At 30.7% G+C, this 16,179-nt stretch overlaps 1 protein-coding gene across 1 annotated transcript in view; it reads left to right on the top strand.

The window, feature by feature from the left end:
* LOC142321156 (RNA polymerase II-associated protein 3-like) overlaps window positions 1-16,179 on the top strand; it is a 111,639-nt gene that overhangs the window by 61,519 nt on the left and 33,941 nt on the right. The window contains exons 9-10 of the mRNA XM_075359150.1: window positions 2,144-2,246; window positions 6,621-6,807. Coding sequence (XP_075215265.1) covers window positions 2,144-2,246; window positions 6,621-6,807 — 290 coding nt within the window. The remainder of the gene's footprint in view (window positions 1-2,143; window positions 2,247-6,620; window positions 6,808-16,179) is intronic.

Below are 16,179 nucleotides of genomic sequence, written 5' to 3'. Positions count from 1 at the left end.
TTCAATATTGATTAATTGTAGATTTTTATTCATTTTTCTGTGACAATGTTATTGTGATATCTACAGTAATAGCTGATAAATTGTTAATAAAAAAAAAAAAAATACCAATTATGCTAATATTAAATCCTTATCTGTAAAAATTCTGTTTTTGCTTATATAAATGCTCTTTTGTTGCATGATTTTTTAGTATTTTTATTTTTTTTTTTACAGTAATTTGTAGCTTAAGAGTCTAGTTTTTATATAATAGTTTAGATAACTATCCTGTACTTATAATGAAGCACCTGAAATTCCTTTGTGCAGTTTTTTTGTTCAGTCAGTGAAAAGCTATAATGCTTTTATCTAGCATCCTTGCATACATTAACAACATATGCTGTGATTGCATATGAGCACTTGGTCAGGATATTTATTTTAAAAATAATTTTATTCACCATTGAAATTTTATCTGTAAAATTTTAACTAATGAAATTATTAAAAACTGTTTTTATTTTAAATTTATTTTGTTAACAAAGTTAGCAAGGTGGTTCAGAAAATTGGTGATAGATACAGATTTTATTTAACGTAAATTTAATTTATTATTTTGATAATAATATTCATTTGATTGATTCAATCATTTAGTGCAAATCCAGCTCACACAGTGGATAGAGACTCACAGTTCATTAATTCTATTCATTAAAGTATGTGCTTCAACCGGTAAATCTCCACTTCTACATATATATATATTTTTTTTTTTGAGTTGCCTTTTTGAAATATGATTTAAAAAATACTTTATGAAATATACAAAATATATTTATATACTTTATTTAAATATATTTTATTTACTATGAAACATCTAATTACTGTCTACTGTATATTTTATTTACTATAAAACATCTAATTACTGTCTACTGATTACCATGAAAAAGAAAGGAATGGAGATTTGCATCAAACCAGTTAAGTAACAAATGCATAAACATTGTTTTACCTTGTTTTCTTTACCTTTTTAGTCAGTGCTTAATTCTGCAATCAGTTAAGGGAAATATAAGCGATTTAACCATTAATGAATCTTTAAAGTTTAATAATTTGATTTCATTATGTCTCATTATAGAGTAAAACCTTGTAAATTGCAAAGTTATGTTCTCTGAAAATATGAAAATCTGGAATAGTAAAACATTACTATGTAAAAAAAGGAATAAATGGTTCATTAATGAACAAAGTGATAATTGTTAACTACTGTTTTATTTTTATGTAATTTATTAGTTAAATAAGTGCAATTTATTACTGTTTCTAATGATTTTACTATTTATTTTACAGAAATTAATTGGCCATATCCTTTTTAACCTTTATTTGTTTATTAATTTTCCAAGGATTTGTAAATTTACTTGTATGATGTTGTGTTTTAATTTTTTAAGCGTTATTTACATTTAAACTGAAAACTCAGTTCCATAGATGGTTCTAACTGTAAAATTACTTTCATTTGATTATTTCATAATGAATTTTGGTTTAACTGCTATGTACAGATCTTCACCATCCAAGTTTACTGATTGCTTCTTTATTGGTTCTAATCATAGATATTTACGGTTTTATAGATTCTTATAATTACAGAAGTTCTTAATAATTATTGATTTGTGAGTTTTTCTGTAATCATTTTTGCAATATCAGTATTGTTTTCTGTTATTGTTGTTTTTGTAATTTCTTGAAATCCCTTTCCATGTTTGAGTAATTATATCTGTTATTGTTAGCTCTATTATGGCAATGTGAATTGCATATTTTCATAATTTTTTCCTACTAGTTTTTATGTCACAACTGAATCACTTATATTGATTATGTAATTTTAACTATAATGAATTTATGGTTAGTGATGTAGTAATGGTTTATTTTTCAAAAAAAAATTAAACAGCTACATTCAGTTTAGAAATCTGTGTTATTTCTGAAAATTAAAAGATGTTTTTGAGTTTTACAAAAGTGTAATTTAAAAAAAATGCTGATAGAAATTCCATAAAGGAATGTGATATATGGCTGCTTTATCTCTCTGTTATTTTCTTTCATGTCTTAGAGATATTTTTTTTAAGAGGTGGATTGTAATTAAATTTGTGTTTAAGTTAATAAACTGTAAAAAAAAAGTTACTTCTTCAATAGGTAAATTTGTAGAAGTAATAATAATAACAAACTACGATGAAATCTGAATTAATTGTTACGACTCCAAATTGTGGATCTTACATTAAAATTGTGTTGTTAAATGCAATTGAAGAATTGGAAAATAATTTCAGGTAGTTTGAGTAATTTTGTAATAATACCTATTTAATAGTAAATAACGAAAGTAATTATAAGTTATCAAAAAAAAAATTTTTTTTTGTCGGATTTTAAAATTCACACACTTTTATAATAGTCTAGTAAATGCAGGTAAAGGCAGAACGTAGATCTCTGCTTATTGAATGATGGATTGTGCACATTTTTATCATCTTCATCCGGTAAATCTTTGTGCATCGATCTGTTGTTGCGTTCAGCATCCCTATTTCCACATCTTAACTGGTGTGTTTCCATAAACCTTTTTGGAAGTGATCACAGACCAGTTATTATCTCAGTCGGTAATAGTGATTTGTCTCGGAGTCAACTTCACAGATGGGTGGTTGGGAAGGCAGACTTGATCGAGTACAATTCATTTAGCCAAGATAATGAAGATTCATTTAGCCAATATGATGAAAGTGGTGATGTGTTCCACCAGATTTATGTTTGTACACCCGATACTCGATAGTGCAAGTGAATATATATCCCCCTAATGTCTGGAAAACGTAGATAGCCTTCTGTTCCGTGGTGGAATGAAGAATGCTGGAGGATATTAAGGGATCATCACAGGGATTTGCATAATTTCAGTCATAGGTCTATGACAAATGCTCTGTGCCTACTGCTATGCGAGGGCTGTATGCTGTTGAGGGTTTTGGTGTACTAAGCGGAAATCATGGCTAAACTATGTCGATAACATTTCTTGAACAACTCCATCATCAGTTGTGTGGAGTAGGATACGGCTATGCCTTGATCAGAACAATCTCCACCACTAATTGGACTATAAACCAGCAGCATCCTCATTACCTTGTTAATTGATGTAGTGAACATGTTTGGTTACTCATTTAGGTCAGTTTCACTAATATGATCTTATTGTCCTGAGTTTATGAAGTGTAAGTTGTTGGTGGAAAGTGTGCCTTTTATTATCGGAGATTTGTAAAATGAATTGAACATTACTTTTTCTCTTTATGAACTAAGGTATATGTAGAAAAATTCCTGTAACACTTCCCCTGGAAATCATAATATTAGGTTCAGTATGCTATCCGCCTTTCGAATAGACGAAATCAAATGAACTGCGCTTACGTAGCTTATATTTAAGTGCAACGAAATCATGTAACATTTGATGCGGTGTTCTCTAACCAATATCTGATTCTATACCAAGAACAGTAGAGATCTACTGCTCCACTAGGCATCAGAGCTCACCAGCTTTTCTCAGGTTTAGATATATACCTAAACTCCATGTTGTTCCATGTTATTACCTCCCTTGGCAACCTTCTCTCATTAATTTTTGCTTTGATCTTTGTCAGTATAATAAAAAGAACATAAATCCAGTTATCTTGCTAAATGAATTTTATTGTATTATAAATAGTATTATAATCCTGATGTTACAGTTTATACGGACATTTCGAGAAACGTTAATTCTGTTGGTTGTGGTTTTGTGGTTGGCAACAGAACATACATGTTTGGCCTTTCAAGCATTACTAGTATTTTTGTTGTAGAACTGTATACCATTAATATGGCCTTATGTATGGTTAGTCCAAAATTTTCACATGTTCTTGTTCAGATTCCATGAGTGCCTGATAGACAATTACTAATATACTCCAGACATCTTGTTGTTTGTACAGCACAGTTAGTAGAGCAAAAGTGGCTTGTTTTCAGCCTCCTTTTACCAGTTGCATTGCTTCTAATGATCTAGTCTGTTTCCTGAAGAGGGTGGTTGATGATGAGTGGCAGAGTGAGTGGGATGCTACCATGAACAATAAACTTTGCCCATGACAACACTGTTACCATGTGTTACAAAACACTGTTCCACGATGGAGTTCATGCAGAAATAACATTGGAAGGAGGTTATTTTCTGCCATTAGTGAATAGGACATACTAGACTCATTCATAGATATCTGATGATGCAAACAGATGCACCAGTTTGTGCTTGCTGCAACTGTAGTAACAGTGTTTCATATCTTTATGGATTGTATCTTTTATGCAGCATTGCATCACAAATTTAAACTAGGAGCTAACATGTAAACTATTCTAGGGGATAGTTAAGTGTTGTTATCTTCTGTGTTACGATTTCCTAGGGCCATCCATTTATATTCAGATGTATAAATTACTGTAGTGTATTCCAAATATTCATGTCATTTGTTGTAACACAGATGTCTATTTTATTGTTTTGAGATATATAATGTGGTATATCTTTGTGTTGTTATTTCGCTTTTAGCATCGTTACAGACTTTTTACTTTGACAATGTATTTTTGCATGTTGGGATTTTCAGTTTTTAATTAATTTTCAATTGTCCAGTTTTTTACCATTTATTTTGTATAATGAATATATTGTTTCTGGGCGATTATAACACAAAAATGCTTTTTGCCCTCAAAAAAAAAAAAAAAATTAAGTTACCCTTCTCCCCTTATACACTTATTTATTGTTTTTGTTCAGTCATTTGTCGCCACTGCTAATTGTTCCAAGATCCTGACTGACCAAGTAATAATCAGTATCGTAATTAGGGCTTTTGGCTGCTCTAACATTTTCTATTGAACTTGCATGTATTTCTGATACCAGAATGTTATCAATTTTGTTCATACATTAGAATCCAGTACCTTCCACATGCCTAAATGAATTCACTTGTGGTCAGAGAGTGAAGAAGCAATCAGAAGCAGTTGCACTACTGCAAGTTTTGCCAACATTCTCCTATTCTCACTTCTCATGTAGTGTAAAGTATATTTCCTGTAACTCCATTCAGGAAAAATTCATTTCCTGTTTTTGCATTGAAGTCCCCTAACAGAGGAGCACATGATATTTAGGAGCTTTACGGCACTCACTGGCTTAGTGATCATAGAAGTCATTCTTGGCTCCTTCAGAGGCTACTACAGTGATAATGTAAGCAGATATCATTTTAATTTTACGTATTCGTTTGTATTCTAGCTCAAATCTTAAAAGGCTGTTCCTCACTTTGGCACTGATCATAATCACACACCCAATCTCCAACTTGGAGGGCCAAGAAATTTTTTTATTGGAATTCCCTTCTAGGCAAGCTGCTTTCACTGCAGCTTACAGAGCTTTGCTTACTCTGGAGTTCCTTTGGGTTTACTTCCTAGACTCTTTTGCCCTCTTTGCTATTGGGAATTTCTTTTTCTTACACTTTAAAGTTATGGACCAGTTTTCACCTGTAACCCTAGGCAGGGCCCTTACAAGGTTCTGATATCTGGTGTCAGATGATCCAAGGTTTTGTTAAAAAAAGTGTAACTTTCTCCCCTTTCACATTTCTCCATCTTTTAAATAAAAGATGGAGAAAGATGGCTCCAGGCTTGAGACTGGCTGTGTAGCAGTGTTGTGGTCATAATATACCAATTTGATAGTTTTGCCATCCAAATTATATTTATAAAAAAATACAGTTATTTTTAATAATAAATAGAAAAAAACTGATTTCCAGGTAGTTAACAGAACTTTATTGCAGTCAGTTGAGATTACAATTTTCAGGATATTGATGAAGAATAACACGCAGTAAAATATACGTGCTGTTAAAAAAATAATTGTGATTTTTTCAACTTTACTTACTTTTTTACCATTTCTTTAATCTTTATTCTTTCTGTCTAAAGACTCTTCATCTGCTGCAACTGGATTGTTTAATATGTCGTCGGCATTTGATATTAAACATAAATATTTACTTAATGTACTAAACATGTTTGTTACACATTTTTAATTCAGTTCAGTAAGATGCTACTCCCAGAGATGTTTCAAGGTTAATAGATATTAACCTATCTAACCTAATAATAATAAAATAGATAATAACCTATTAACCTAAGATATTAACATGGTTAATATGTTTAATTTTTTGTACAGAACCTAATTTTTCAGTTTATTTATTTATTTTTTATTTTTTTTTTACATTTTCCTAGAAATAATTAAGCCAAGTTCTAGATTTTAATTCAGTGAAGAATATTGAGAAATAATTTTCTGTTAATTAGTTGGATAAGTGTTTTGCTGAAACAGCCATATTTTATAAGAAATTATTTTGTCTTAATTGGATTATAATTTTTATGATTTATGTTCGTGAAGTACAATAGTGATAACTAACTAGAAGTGAATGATATTATTCTTTACAATGCTAGGCAATTTTTTTTTTCAATTCACCTCAGTATAAAGCTTGTGTGTAGGAATGTGGCATAAAAATAGTTTTACTATATGAAAAAATATGGATGACATACTGAGATATTACTATTCTAACATTATTAACATAAAGTTTTGAGTTATTTTTTATTTTTTTTTTGTAATTGTTTGAATTTTTAAAAACTTTTCTGATGTTATTAATCATTATTTTTCTTATTTTAATTGTTTAATATAAATAAATATATTTTTGTAGATTAAATGCTTCTGAAGAAGACTGCAACAAATCATTACAACTGGATTCTAGTTATGTTAAAGCTTATCAGCGGAGAGCAGCAGCAAGAACTGCTTTAAAAAAGTATAAAGAAGCTGAAGCTGATTTTAATTCTGTTTTAAGATTAGAACCAAATAACACACAAGCAAAACAAGACTTAGAAAAATTGGTGAGAAATTATTAGAAATTTGTACACATTATTTTATAACATTGTTATGTGTTTGCCTGCTGCCCCTTTTCCTGCTATTTGCATCTGAAACTGATCCTTATTAAAATAAATGGTAAATTGGGAATAAAATTATTCATATTTATTCATAATTTGTCAAGTCAGGTGATCAATAATCATAAAATTTTCTCAGTGTCTTTATGGAACTATTAATTTTATTTTAGTAATTTGTCCATTCTACTCTAGAAATACATACATATCATAGATAAATACCTGTAAATTCTAATGTATCAAATGAATTCATGTTTTACTGAATTTAAGATTTGTTGTGAACGTAGTACTTGGAAATTTACTTACTACTGTCTGCAAGCCTAATTACACTTTGGCAGGTAGTCTCTTCTAATAAAATACTGATCACCCCTGGGACTACTGTTAATTGAGTCCTAAATACACTGTCTGTGACAAAGTAAATAGTAACCGGAGCATTTGAATTAAACTACAGTCGAACTTTACTTAATTAAAATTCAGATTAACTAACTAGTTTAAGTGTTTGAAATATTATTATTAAAATCTATTCTAATTAATTTTTTTTATATTCTTGAACAAGTTTTCTTATAGCTAGTGAACATATGGAATCATATCATTACATTCTACTTAATCATTACATTCTATTTAATAGAGGCTGTATGCAGGGTGGATATTTTAAATTTTATATTGTATTTTCTAATCTGGTTTATTGAATATATTTGTCATCCTCCCTTCTCAGTTTAAACTACATTTTAATAATATAATTACTTAGTTCAGTTGGAATCTGTGAGTATAATCAATTTTTTTATGAATTTACTAACACCCTTTTAAATCAGATGAGTTGATAATGGAGAGCTTTTAACCTTTTAATGTGTAGGTATTTTCAGAGTGAACTGTGCCTACAGTGTGAGTTTTTTTTATTTTTCTCCCTAATAATACTTTATTTTTTAAGACATGTTATTTGCACTAACAGCAACTGATTTCTGCTGTTTTTTTTTAACTTAGTTATGGTTCTGCATATTAACTTGCATAATAACCCAAAGGGGTGGAACCCCTAATCATAAATATATGCGTTGATAAGTAAAATATTTTTCTACAGGTACACTTATTGGTACTGTTTTTTTCTTTCTTTGTGTTATGAGCATAAAATAAAATAAAATTATGTATAGGCCTACTAAACATACTAACTAGAAAATATAGTCCATATAACAACCTCCCCTCGGGGCAAAATACCATATTCTAATAAAAAAACATCATCCATATAAAATTCAAGCATAATTTCCAATTAAAGTAAAATCAACTTACCTTATTCTAAAGGCACAATATTTTATTTATACACTACAGTTATGGTTCTGCATATTAACTTGCATAATAAACCAAAGGGGTGGAACCCCTAATCATAAATAAATTTGCGTTAAGTAAAATATTTTTCTGCGGGTACACTTACTGGTACTGTTTTGTTTTTCTTTCTTTGTGTTATGAGCATAAAATAAAATAAAATTATGTAGAGGACATTATTATTTATGTAAACATTATTATTTTATGTAGAATCATTGTAATAAGGATAAAATCAAAACCTAAACCGACAACAATTGTTAACGTCTATATGCCTGCAATGATGATGATGCATGATGATGATGAGGTAGAGTGTGTATACGAAGAGATTGATGAAGCAATTAAACACGTAAAAGGGGATGAAAATTTAATAATAGTTGGAGATTGGAATGCAAGCATTGGAAAAGGCAAGGAAGGAAATATAGTGGGTGAATACGGGCTGGGCAAAAGGAATGAAAGAGGGGACCGACTTATAGAGTTTTGCACGAAGTATAATTTAGTAATTGCTAACACCCAATTTAAAAATCATAATAGAGGAATATACACTTGGAAATAGCCAGGCGATACTGGAAGGTATCAGATAGATTATATCATGGTTAAGCAAAGATTTAGAAATCAACTCGTTGACTACAAAACTTACCCTGGAGCAGACATTGATAGCGACCATAATTTGGTGATAATGAAATGTAGATTGGGGTTTAAAAACCTGAAGAAAAGGTGTCAGATGAATCGGTGGAATTTAGAGAAGCTTAGGAAGAAGCTTAGGTAGGAAGAGGAGGTAAAGAAGATTTTTGAGGAGGACATCGCAAGAGGTCAAGGAAAATTTTGGGGTACATAAATTAAAATCTAATAATGTGTTAAAGAAAGAAGGTACACCAATATATAATATGAAAGGTAAAGTCGATAGATGGGTGGAATATATTGAAGAGTTATACGGAGGAAATGAATTAGAAAATGGTGTTATAGAGGAAGAAGAGGAAGTTGAGGAGGATGAAATGGGAGAAACAATACTGAGATCTGGATTTAAGAGAGCATTAAAAGAATTAAATGGCAGAAAGACTCCTGGAATAGATGGAATATCTGTAGAATTACTGCGCAGTGCAGGTGAGGAAGCGATTGATAGATTATACAAACTGGTGTGTAATATTTATGAAAAAGGGGAATTTCCGTCAGACTTCAAAAAAAGTGTTATAGTCATGATACCAAAGAAAGCAGGGGCAGATAAATGTGAAGAATACAGAACAATTAGTTTAACTAGTTATGCATCAAAAATCTGAACTAGAATTCTATACAGAAGAATTGAGAGGAGAATGGAGGAAGTGTTAGGAGAAGACCAATTTGGTTTCAGGAAAAGTGTAGGGACAAGGGAAGCAATTTTAGGCCTCAGATTAATAGTAGAAGGAAGATTAAAGAAAAACAAACCAACATACTTGGCGTTTATAAACCTAGAAAAGGCATTCGATAACGTAGACTGGAATAAAATGTTCAGCATTTAAAAAAAATTAGGGTTCAAATACAGAGACAGAAGAACAATTGCTAACATGTACAGGAACCAAACAGCAACAGTAACAATTGAAGAACATAAGAAAGAAGCCGTAATAAGAAAGATAGTCCGACAAGGATGTTCCCTATCTCCATTACTTTTTAATCTTTACATGGAACTAGCAGTTAATGATGTTAAAGAACAATTTAGATTCGGAGTAACAGTACAAGGTGAAAAGATAAAGATGCTACGATTTGCTGATGATATAGTAATTCTAGTCGAGAGTAAAAAGGATTTAGAAGAAACAATGAACAGTATAGATGAAGTCCTACGCAAGAACTATCGTATGAAAATAAACAAGAACAAAACAAAAGTAATCAAATGTAGTAGAAATAACAAAGATGGACCATTGAATGTGAAAATAGGAGGAGAAAAGATTATGGAGGTAGAAGAATTTTGTTATTTGGGAAGTAGAATTGCTAAAGATGGACGAAGCAGGAGCGATATAAAATGCTGAATAGCACAAGCTAAACGAGCCTTCAGTAAGAAATATAATTTGTTTACATCAAAAATTAATTTAAATGTCAGGAAAAGATTTTTGAAAGTGTATGTTTGGAGTGTCGCTTTATATGGAAGTGAAACTTGGACGATCGGAGTATCTGAGAAGAAAACCTTAGAAGCTTTTGAAATGTGGTGCTATAGGAGAATGTTAAAAATCAGATGGGTGGATAAAGTTGCAAATGAAGACGTATTGCGGCAAATAGATGAAGAAAGAAGCATTTGGAAAAATATAGTTAAAAGAAGAGACAGACTTATAGGCCACATACTAAGGCATCCTGGAATAGTCGCTTTAATATTGGAAGGACAGGTAGAAGAGAAAAATTGTGTAGGCAAGCCACGTTTGGAATATGTAAAACAAACTGTTAGGGATGTAGGATGTAGAGGGTATACTGAAGTGAAACGACTAGCACTAGATAGGGAATCTTGGAGAGCTGCATCAAACCAGTCAAATGACTGAAGACAAAAAAAAAATGAGTTTCCTGGTTTTGTTTTAATCTTCTAACCAAAACCATTTCTTGTTCATAGATAGAGAAGAAATTTAAATGAAAATGTAAACACTGTATTTAAATTTCGTTAATTTTTTTTCAAAATCACTTCAATTTTAATTATTTTTACATCACAAACAAAGATATTTAAATAAACTTAAATAGTTTTAAAATTTTAATATACCGTATTCTTAAATTCAAAAATACTGTATTATATGTGATTTCATAAAAATTATATTGTCGTGAGAAAAAAATATTATAATATAATGTAGATATATTAAAATGAATCGTTAAAATACTACAAGAAGAGTTAAGCTATTATTTACATATAGGTTTAATTAATTTCTACATGGAAAAACACATACCAAATACTTGATGGTTGAGGGTTAGCTGTAACAGTCAGTTATTTATCGTAACCAATTCATTAGCTGTATTAAACCCGCTCAATGATTCTCACACAGATTAGTACTTGCATTTCAACGGTAGTAGCTATTTTGTACTTAATGACATTAACTTCTGCTTATCTTAACCAAATTTTTATGGAAGTATTGATTTTTACATAAAACTGTATGTTAAATAATATTGATAATGTTAAATAACTTCCAGTTGGAAGTTACAATCAAAATTTTGATTTTTTTTTTTTTTTTTTTTTTGTCTTCAGCCATTTGACTGGTTTGATGCAGCTCTGAAAGTAAATGAGAAAAAAAAATTGAATATATTTAATACGAAATGTAGTGCTAATGGTAGAAAAAAATAAACAGAAAGAAAATACAAATCAAACAAACTTGTAGACTTTTGAAAAATGTAATACAACAGAAGAATGTTTAAAATGATGTGGGTCAATAAACTTCCTAGTTTTAGTTAATTTAATGATGAAGGGACTTTTAGATTGATTGTAAAATCTTTTGAGAAAGATAACGATTATAATTTACGAAATAAATAATTGAGAATTTAGTAAATACATTTAAGTTGAAAGATAATAGTAAGATAGTTAAGAATGTAGAATATCATTAAACCAGTCGGCTGGCTGATTATTAAAACAAAAATAATTTATATCTGCATTTAAAATATAATTTTAAAATATGTAAATAACAAGCAGACTTCGGCCAACAAAGAGTCTAGGAGGGTGGTCAAAGAGGACGGTTTGAAATAATTCTATGATATGCAAGATAAAGTTTAATTTATTTATGAGAAATAATTCTGCGTGAACTACAATACAAGCGCCGACAATTTTTATCAGTCTAAGCCATTTAAATTAATATTAGTATAATTTTATGAGCTATTAGTGAAGAAAATCATTCAGCTTGCCATTCCTAACGTTCATGCAGCTTGAAGTTATTAAAAGAAAAGAGACCAAATTAATAACTTTTAATTATGATTTTTACACGATTTAGAAGTGTCGTTATATAATTTTTTGTAATACGTATTGATGAATCTAATTCTTTTTACCGTTAAAATGAAAAAAGGGGTCTATGAGTTTAATGTAATAAATATCATTACTTTCAAGGTAATTACTATACATCCCAAAAATATTTTAGGATGACTCAATTTTAAATACTTAAAATAATTACTTACATTTTTAGATCTGTTGAACCAGTGGATTTACTTAAGGGTAAAACTCAAGTAACATAAGTATAATGAAATCAGTCGGCGAAAGGCAGATGGACATACAGACTGATCCCTGACCTTCAGAGATAGCTGAACCGAAAACAAGTGGAACTGAGGTACCAGTTCGTTACAATCACGGATGTTTCAAGGCTTACCTGGACCTCCGTGGAATATGATTATTGCGGGAATAAGGATTCCGTAGAACACATGGTGTTTATATATAATCGGTTTCTGCTACATGCTTATCTCAAAGAGCATCATTGAGACTTCGCTGCAGACTGAACGACCGTGATACGCAGGGGCCTCGCGTGTTTGAAGAGTGTGACCAACAATGGAGATACGGAGGATATAAGACATACAGGATGCTGGTGGGCTCAGCATCCCATGTTGTAAAGGGGGAGGGGTTTTAGAGGGCAGGACCGCAAGAATGATTCTTACACTACCACGGGGTTCGAGACACATGGTGTCTACAAAGGGTTTCCGCTCCTCTGACGAAAAAAATATTCACAGAATATAAGTACAATCATAAGTACTATGGATATCAATAAGATTCTTCTTGCTAACTCTAATAAATTATTTTATTTAACCATTATTTCTAATTTTTATTGTACACTATAAGTTAATTGACAGCGCTCGATACAAGGTGAATAAATATTTAAATTTGAAAAGGACAGTTTAGAAAGCTTTTTTTTTCTAAAATTGTTTTCTGTATAAATTTATATGGTTTTTTTTTTTAATATCGAAATAACCTGTTAACGATCATGTCATATTTTTTTCATCTTATTTTCCATATTTCCTTCATTTTCTAGGAATGCAACCATTTTATTTCTGTTCATTTTCGTCTGGTGGTTTTTATCCCGTCAACCACAAGAACCTTTGTATTATAAATTATTTCTGTAAACTTCATTCTATTCAAACAGTCCTATTTTATTCTTAAGTTTAGAAGTTCCCCGTTTATCTGGTTTAAGAATTCTCTATGAAATTTTAGTTTCCAAAGTTTTTGAAAATTTATTTGTTTAGTCTTTTTCGATTCATTCGGATCATGTTTCCATGAAATTTTAACCATCTTTTTCTAACAATGATCTCTGTTTCTTCTTAGGACTTACAAATTTCATTATTACACTTTAGTATGCATCCTTATTCTGCTTTTCTGGGGCCCTAGGATTCTTAAATTTTTCCTTTTAACTTTGGGGAGATTTACCAGGCGATCAGATTTTCTGTTTCAATTTCTTATCAGATCACAGTAATGATCTTATAATTTTGAAATTAACTTATTTTATAATTTTTATCTTATTAATTTTTGTTTAGTTGTTTTTTTATGTGTATTTGTTTCTTTTGTAGATTGACAATTGTGAAGTAAATTTATAAACAGTTATTAAAAATGTGTTATCCCAATAACACTTAAGACCGTCTTTTTTACGTTTTTTTTGGATGGGGGTAGAAGTTTAATAAAGAAAAAAATTAACGCTTCCTATATGGCGTCATAGAAGTGTTGTAAAAAGACTGATGTTTTGAACTAATATGTTTTTGTGATTTTGCATTTCTATTTACCATGTAAAATAAACTATATCAGTAAAACTGTAAAAAAAAAACATTCTGTTTTTTATTTAGAAGATTTCCGAAAGATACTGTATAAATAAACAGAGATACCTTCTGGTACTAAATTATGGAATTATGGTAAATTGTAAAACAATTTTTACTCATTCTAGTGAGTTTCTTTTTTATTTGGGCTTATCTTTTATTAATAGAAAGAAGGAAAGTATAAAATAATTTATTATTAATTTTTTTTGTTAGAGTTAAATTAAACGAATAATTCTTTTTAAATTTAATTTAGTATTTAGAAGCCGTAATATATGATTAATTACGCAATGCTATTCTTTACTCAAGTTGTAGTACGAATACTAACTAATAAATTCACTTACAAATAGGATGTATTCTGTAACAAAGACACGATTTATTATTAAATCACATAATCTGGTGAGTCGTTTTGACCCCTCTACCCTTTAGGACAGCGACAACAATAATCCTACTCTTGACGTAACTACCCCTTTTTATAACAGTCTACTGGCTTTCATGTCCTGACAAATTTCTCAGAACTCTATTCAAATTTATCTTGTATAAATGAAAATAATGAAGTACTTTGTAATAACGCTCTCTCTCTCTCTCTCTGTCCCTATATATATATATATATATATATATGAAAAACGGGAATTTTTTCCTCTTATTCCATTTTTTTTAGTGATGTAATTCGTTTCAGGTTAATGTTATCCCTGGTCTGATGATAAATTCGTCGTAAATCAGCTGATTTCGAAGTCGAGAGTACTCAGGTTCAAATCCTAAAACGTTAATTTGGTTTTATACAAATCTGAATACTAGATCGTTGATATAGGTATTCTTTGATGGTTGGATTTCAGTAAACTTTTCAGGAATGGTCAGCCTGAGTTTGTTCAAGACTTTCAGTATACAACAGCTACCATTATTTGTCGTCGATTTATTTATCTGACTAAATCAGGGGAAAAGGGTAATAAATTTGAATGTACGGTTTTTTATTTGTGCAGCTGCAATTCCAAAACGTCGACTATGAATTCATGAACGTACGAGGTGTGATCAAAAAATACGGTGAATAATTTTTTATTAAAAAAGTAATAAGGTTACATAGAATTCGATTTAATCTCCTTCAGAGTACTGTCCTTGGCTAGCAATGCACTTATCCCATTTCTGGAAGGCGTCTTTCGAAAGGGCTTTCAGCTACTCGGTCGTGGCCCTCTCAATGTCAGCAATGGTGTCAAAACGTTTTCCTTTAAGCAGTTTTAATTTTTGGGAAGAGCCAAAAGTCGCATGGTGCTAAATCCGGTGAGTATGGCGGATGTGGACAGACAGGAACACTTTTTTCGGCCAAAAACTCGCGAATGAGAAGCGAGATGTGACACGGCGCGTTGTCGTGGTGAAGAAGGAAGCCATTGGTCCATTTTTCTGGTCGCTTTCTTCTTACGTCGTTTCGCAAACGTTGCAGTACACCCTTATAAAATTCAGAGTTTACAGTTGTTCCCCTTGGAACGAACTCTATCGCACTATGTCCTCCTCACTATCGAAAAAAACAACGAGCATGACCTTGATGTTGGATTTTGACTGACTTGCCTTTTTAGGGGGAGGAGATGAACTGGTTTTCCATTGGGAACTCTGCATTTTGGTCTCAGGGTCATAGCCATAGACCCAACTTTCATCTCCAGTTACAATTTTGGCCATGAAGTCCGGATCTGCATGAAGACGACCCTTCAACTCCGTGCAAATTGACAGACGATTTTCAAAATCCATGTTGCGCGACAGACACGATAAATACAACCTCACTCTAGCGGCTCGAACGTATTACAACTTGTCCCTGCCTAGTCTCAGTTGATCACGCTGTTGGACAAATTACAGCATATGGATGTAGCGTCGGCAGTTGCCGCTATAAAAATTCATTCACCGTATTTTTTGATCACACCTCGTATCAAAAGATTCGTCTCGGTAAGTAAGAATGAATACGTAATAAAAGGAAGAAATTAAATTATTGAAGACGCCATATCAAGAAATATATCATATTTATATAATATATATATATATATATATATATATATATATATATATCTGTGTGTATTTTACTCTGCAAATATTTTTAAGGGTATTTTAGTTAAAAAATTTGTATTTTCATGATTATTTTAGAAAAATTATATATTTTTAATACACTTCTTACATTTCAGCCGAACATCCTGATTTGTAACCCAGAACTTTTCGGTTAGAAATATAAACATTGTTTAAAAATATAGTGTTACTGTTATGAATTGCAAAACACTACCATTACAAGTTGGATTGTCACTAATATACAAGTTATTTTTT

The sequence above is a fragment of the Lycorma delicatula genome, chromosome 3 (assembly GCF_047948215.1).
Source record: "Lycorma delicatula isolate Av1 chromosome 3, ASM4794821v1, whole genome shotgun sequence".
Lineage (NCBI taxonomy): Eukaryota > Metazoa > Arthropoda > Insecta > Hemiptera > Fulgoridae > Lycorma > Lycorma delicatula.
This window is presented reverse-complemented; position numbering and strand designations above follow the sequence as displayed.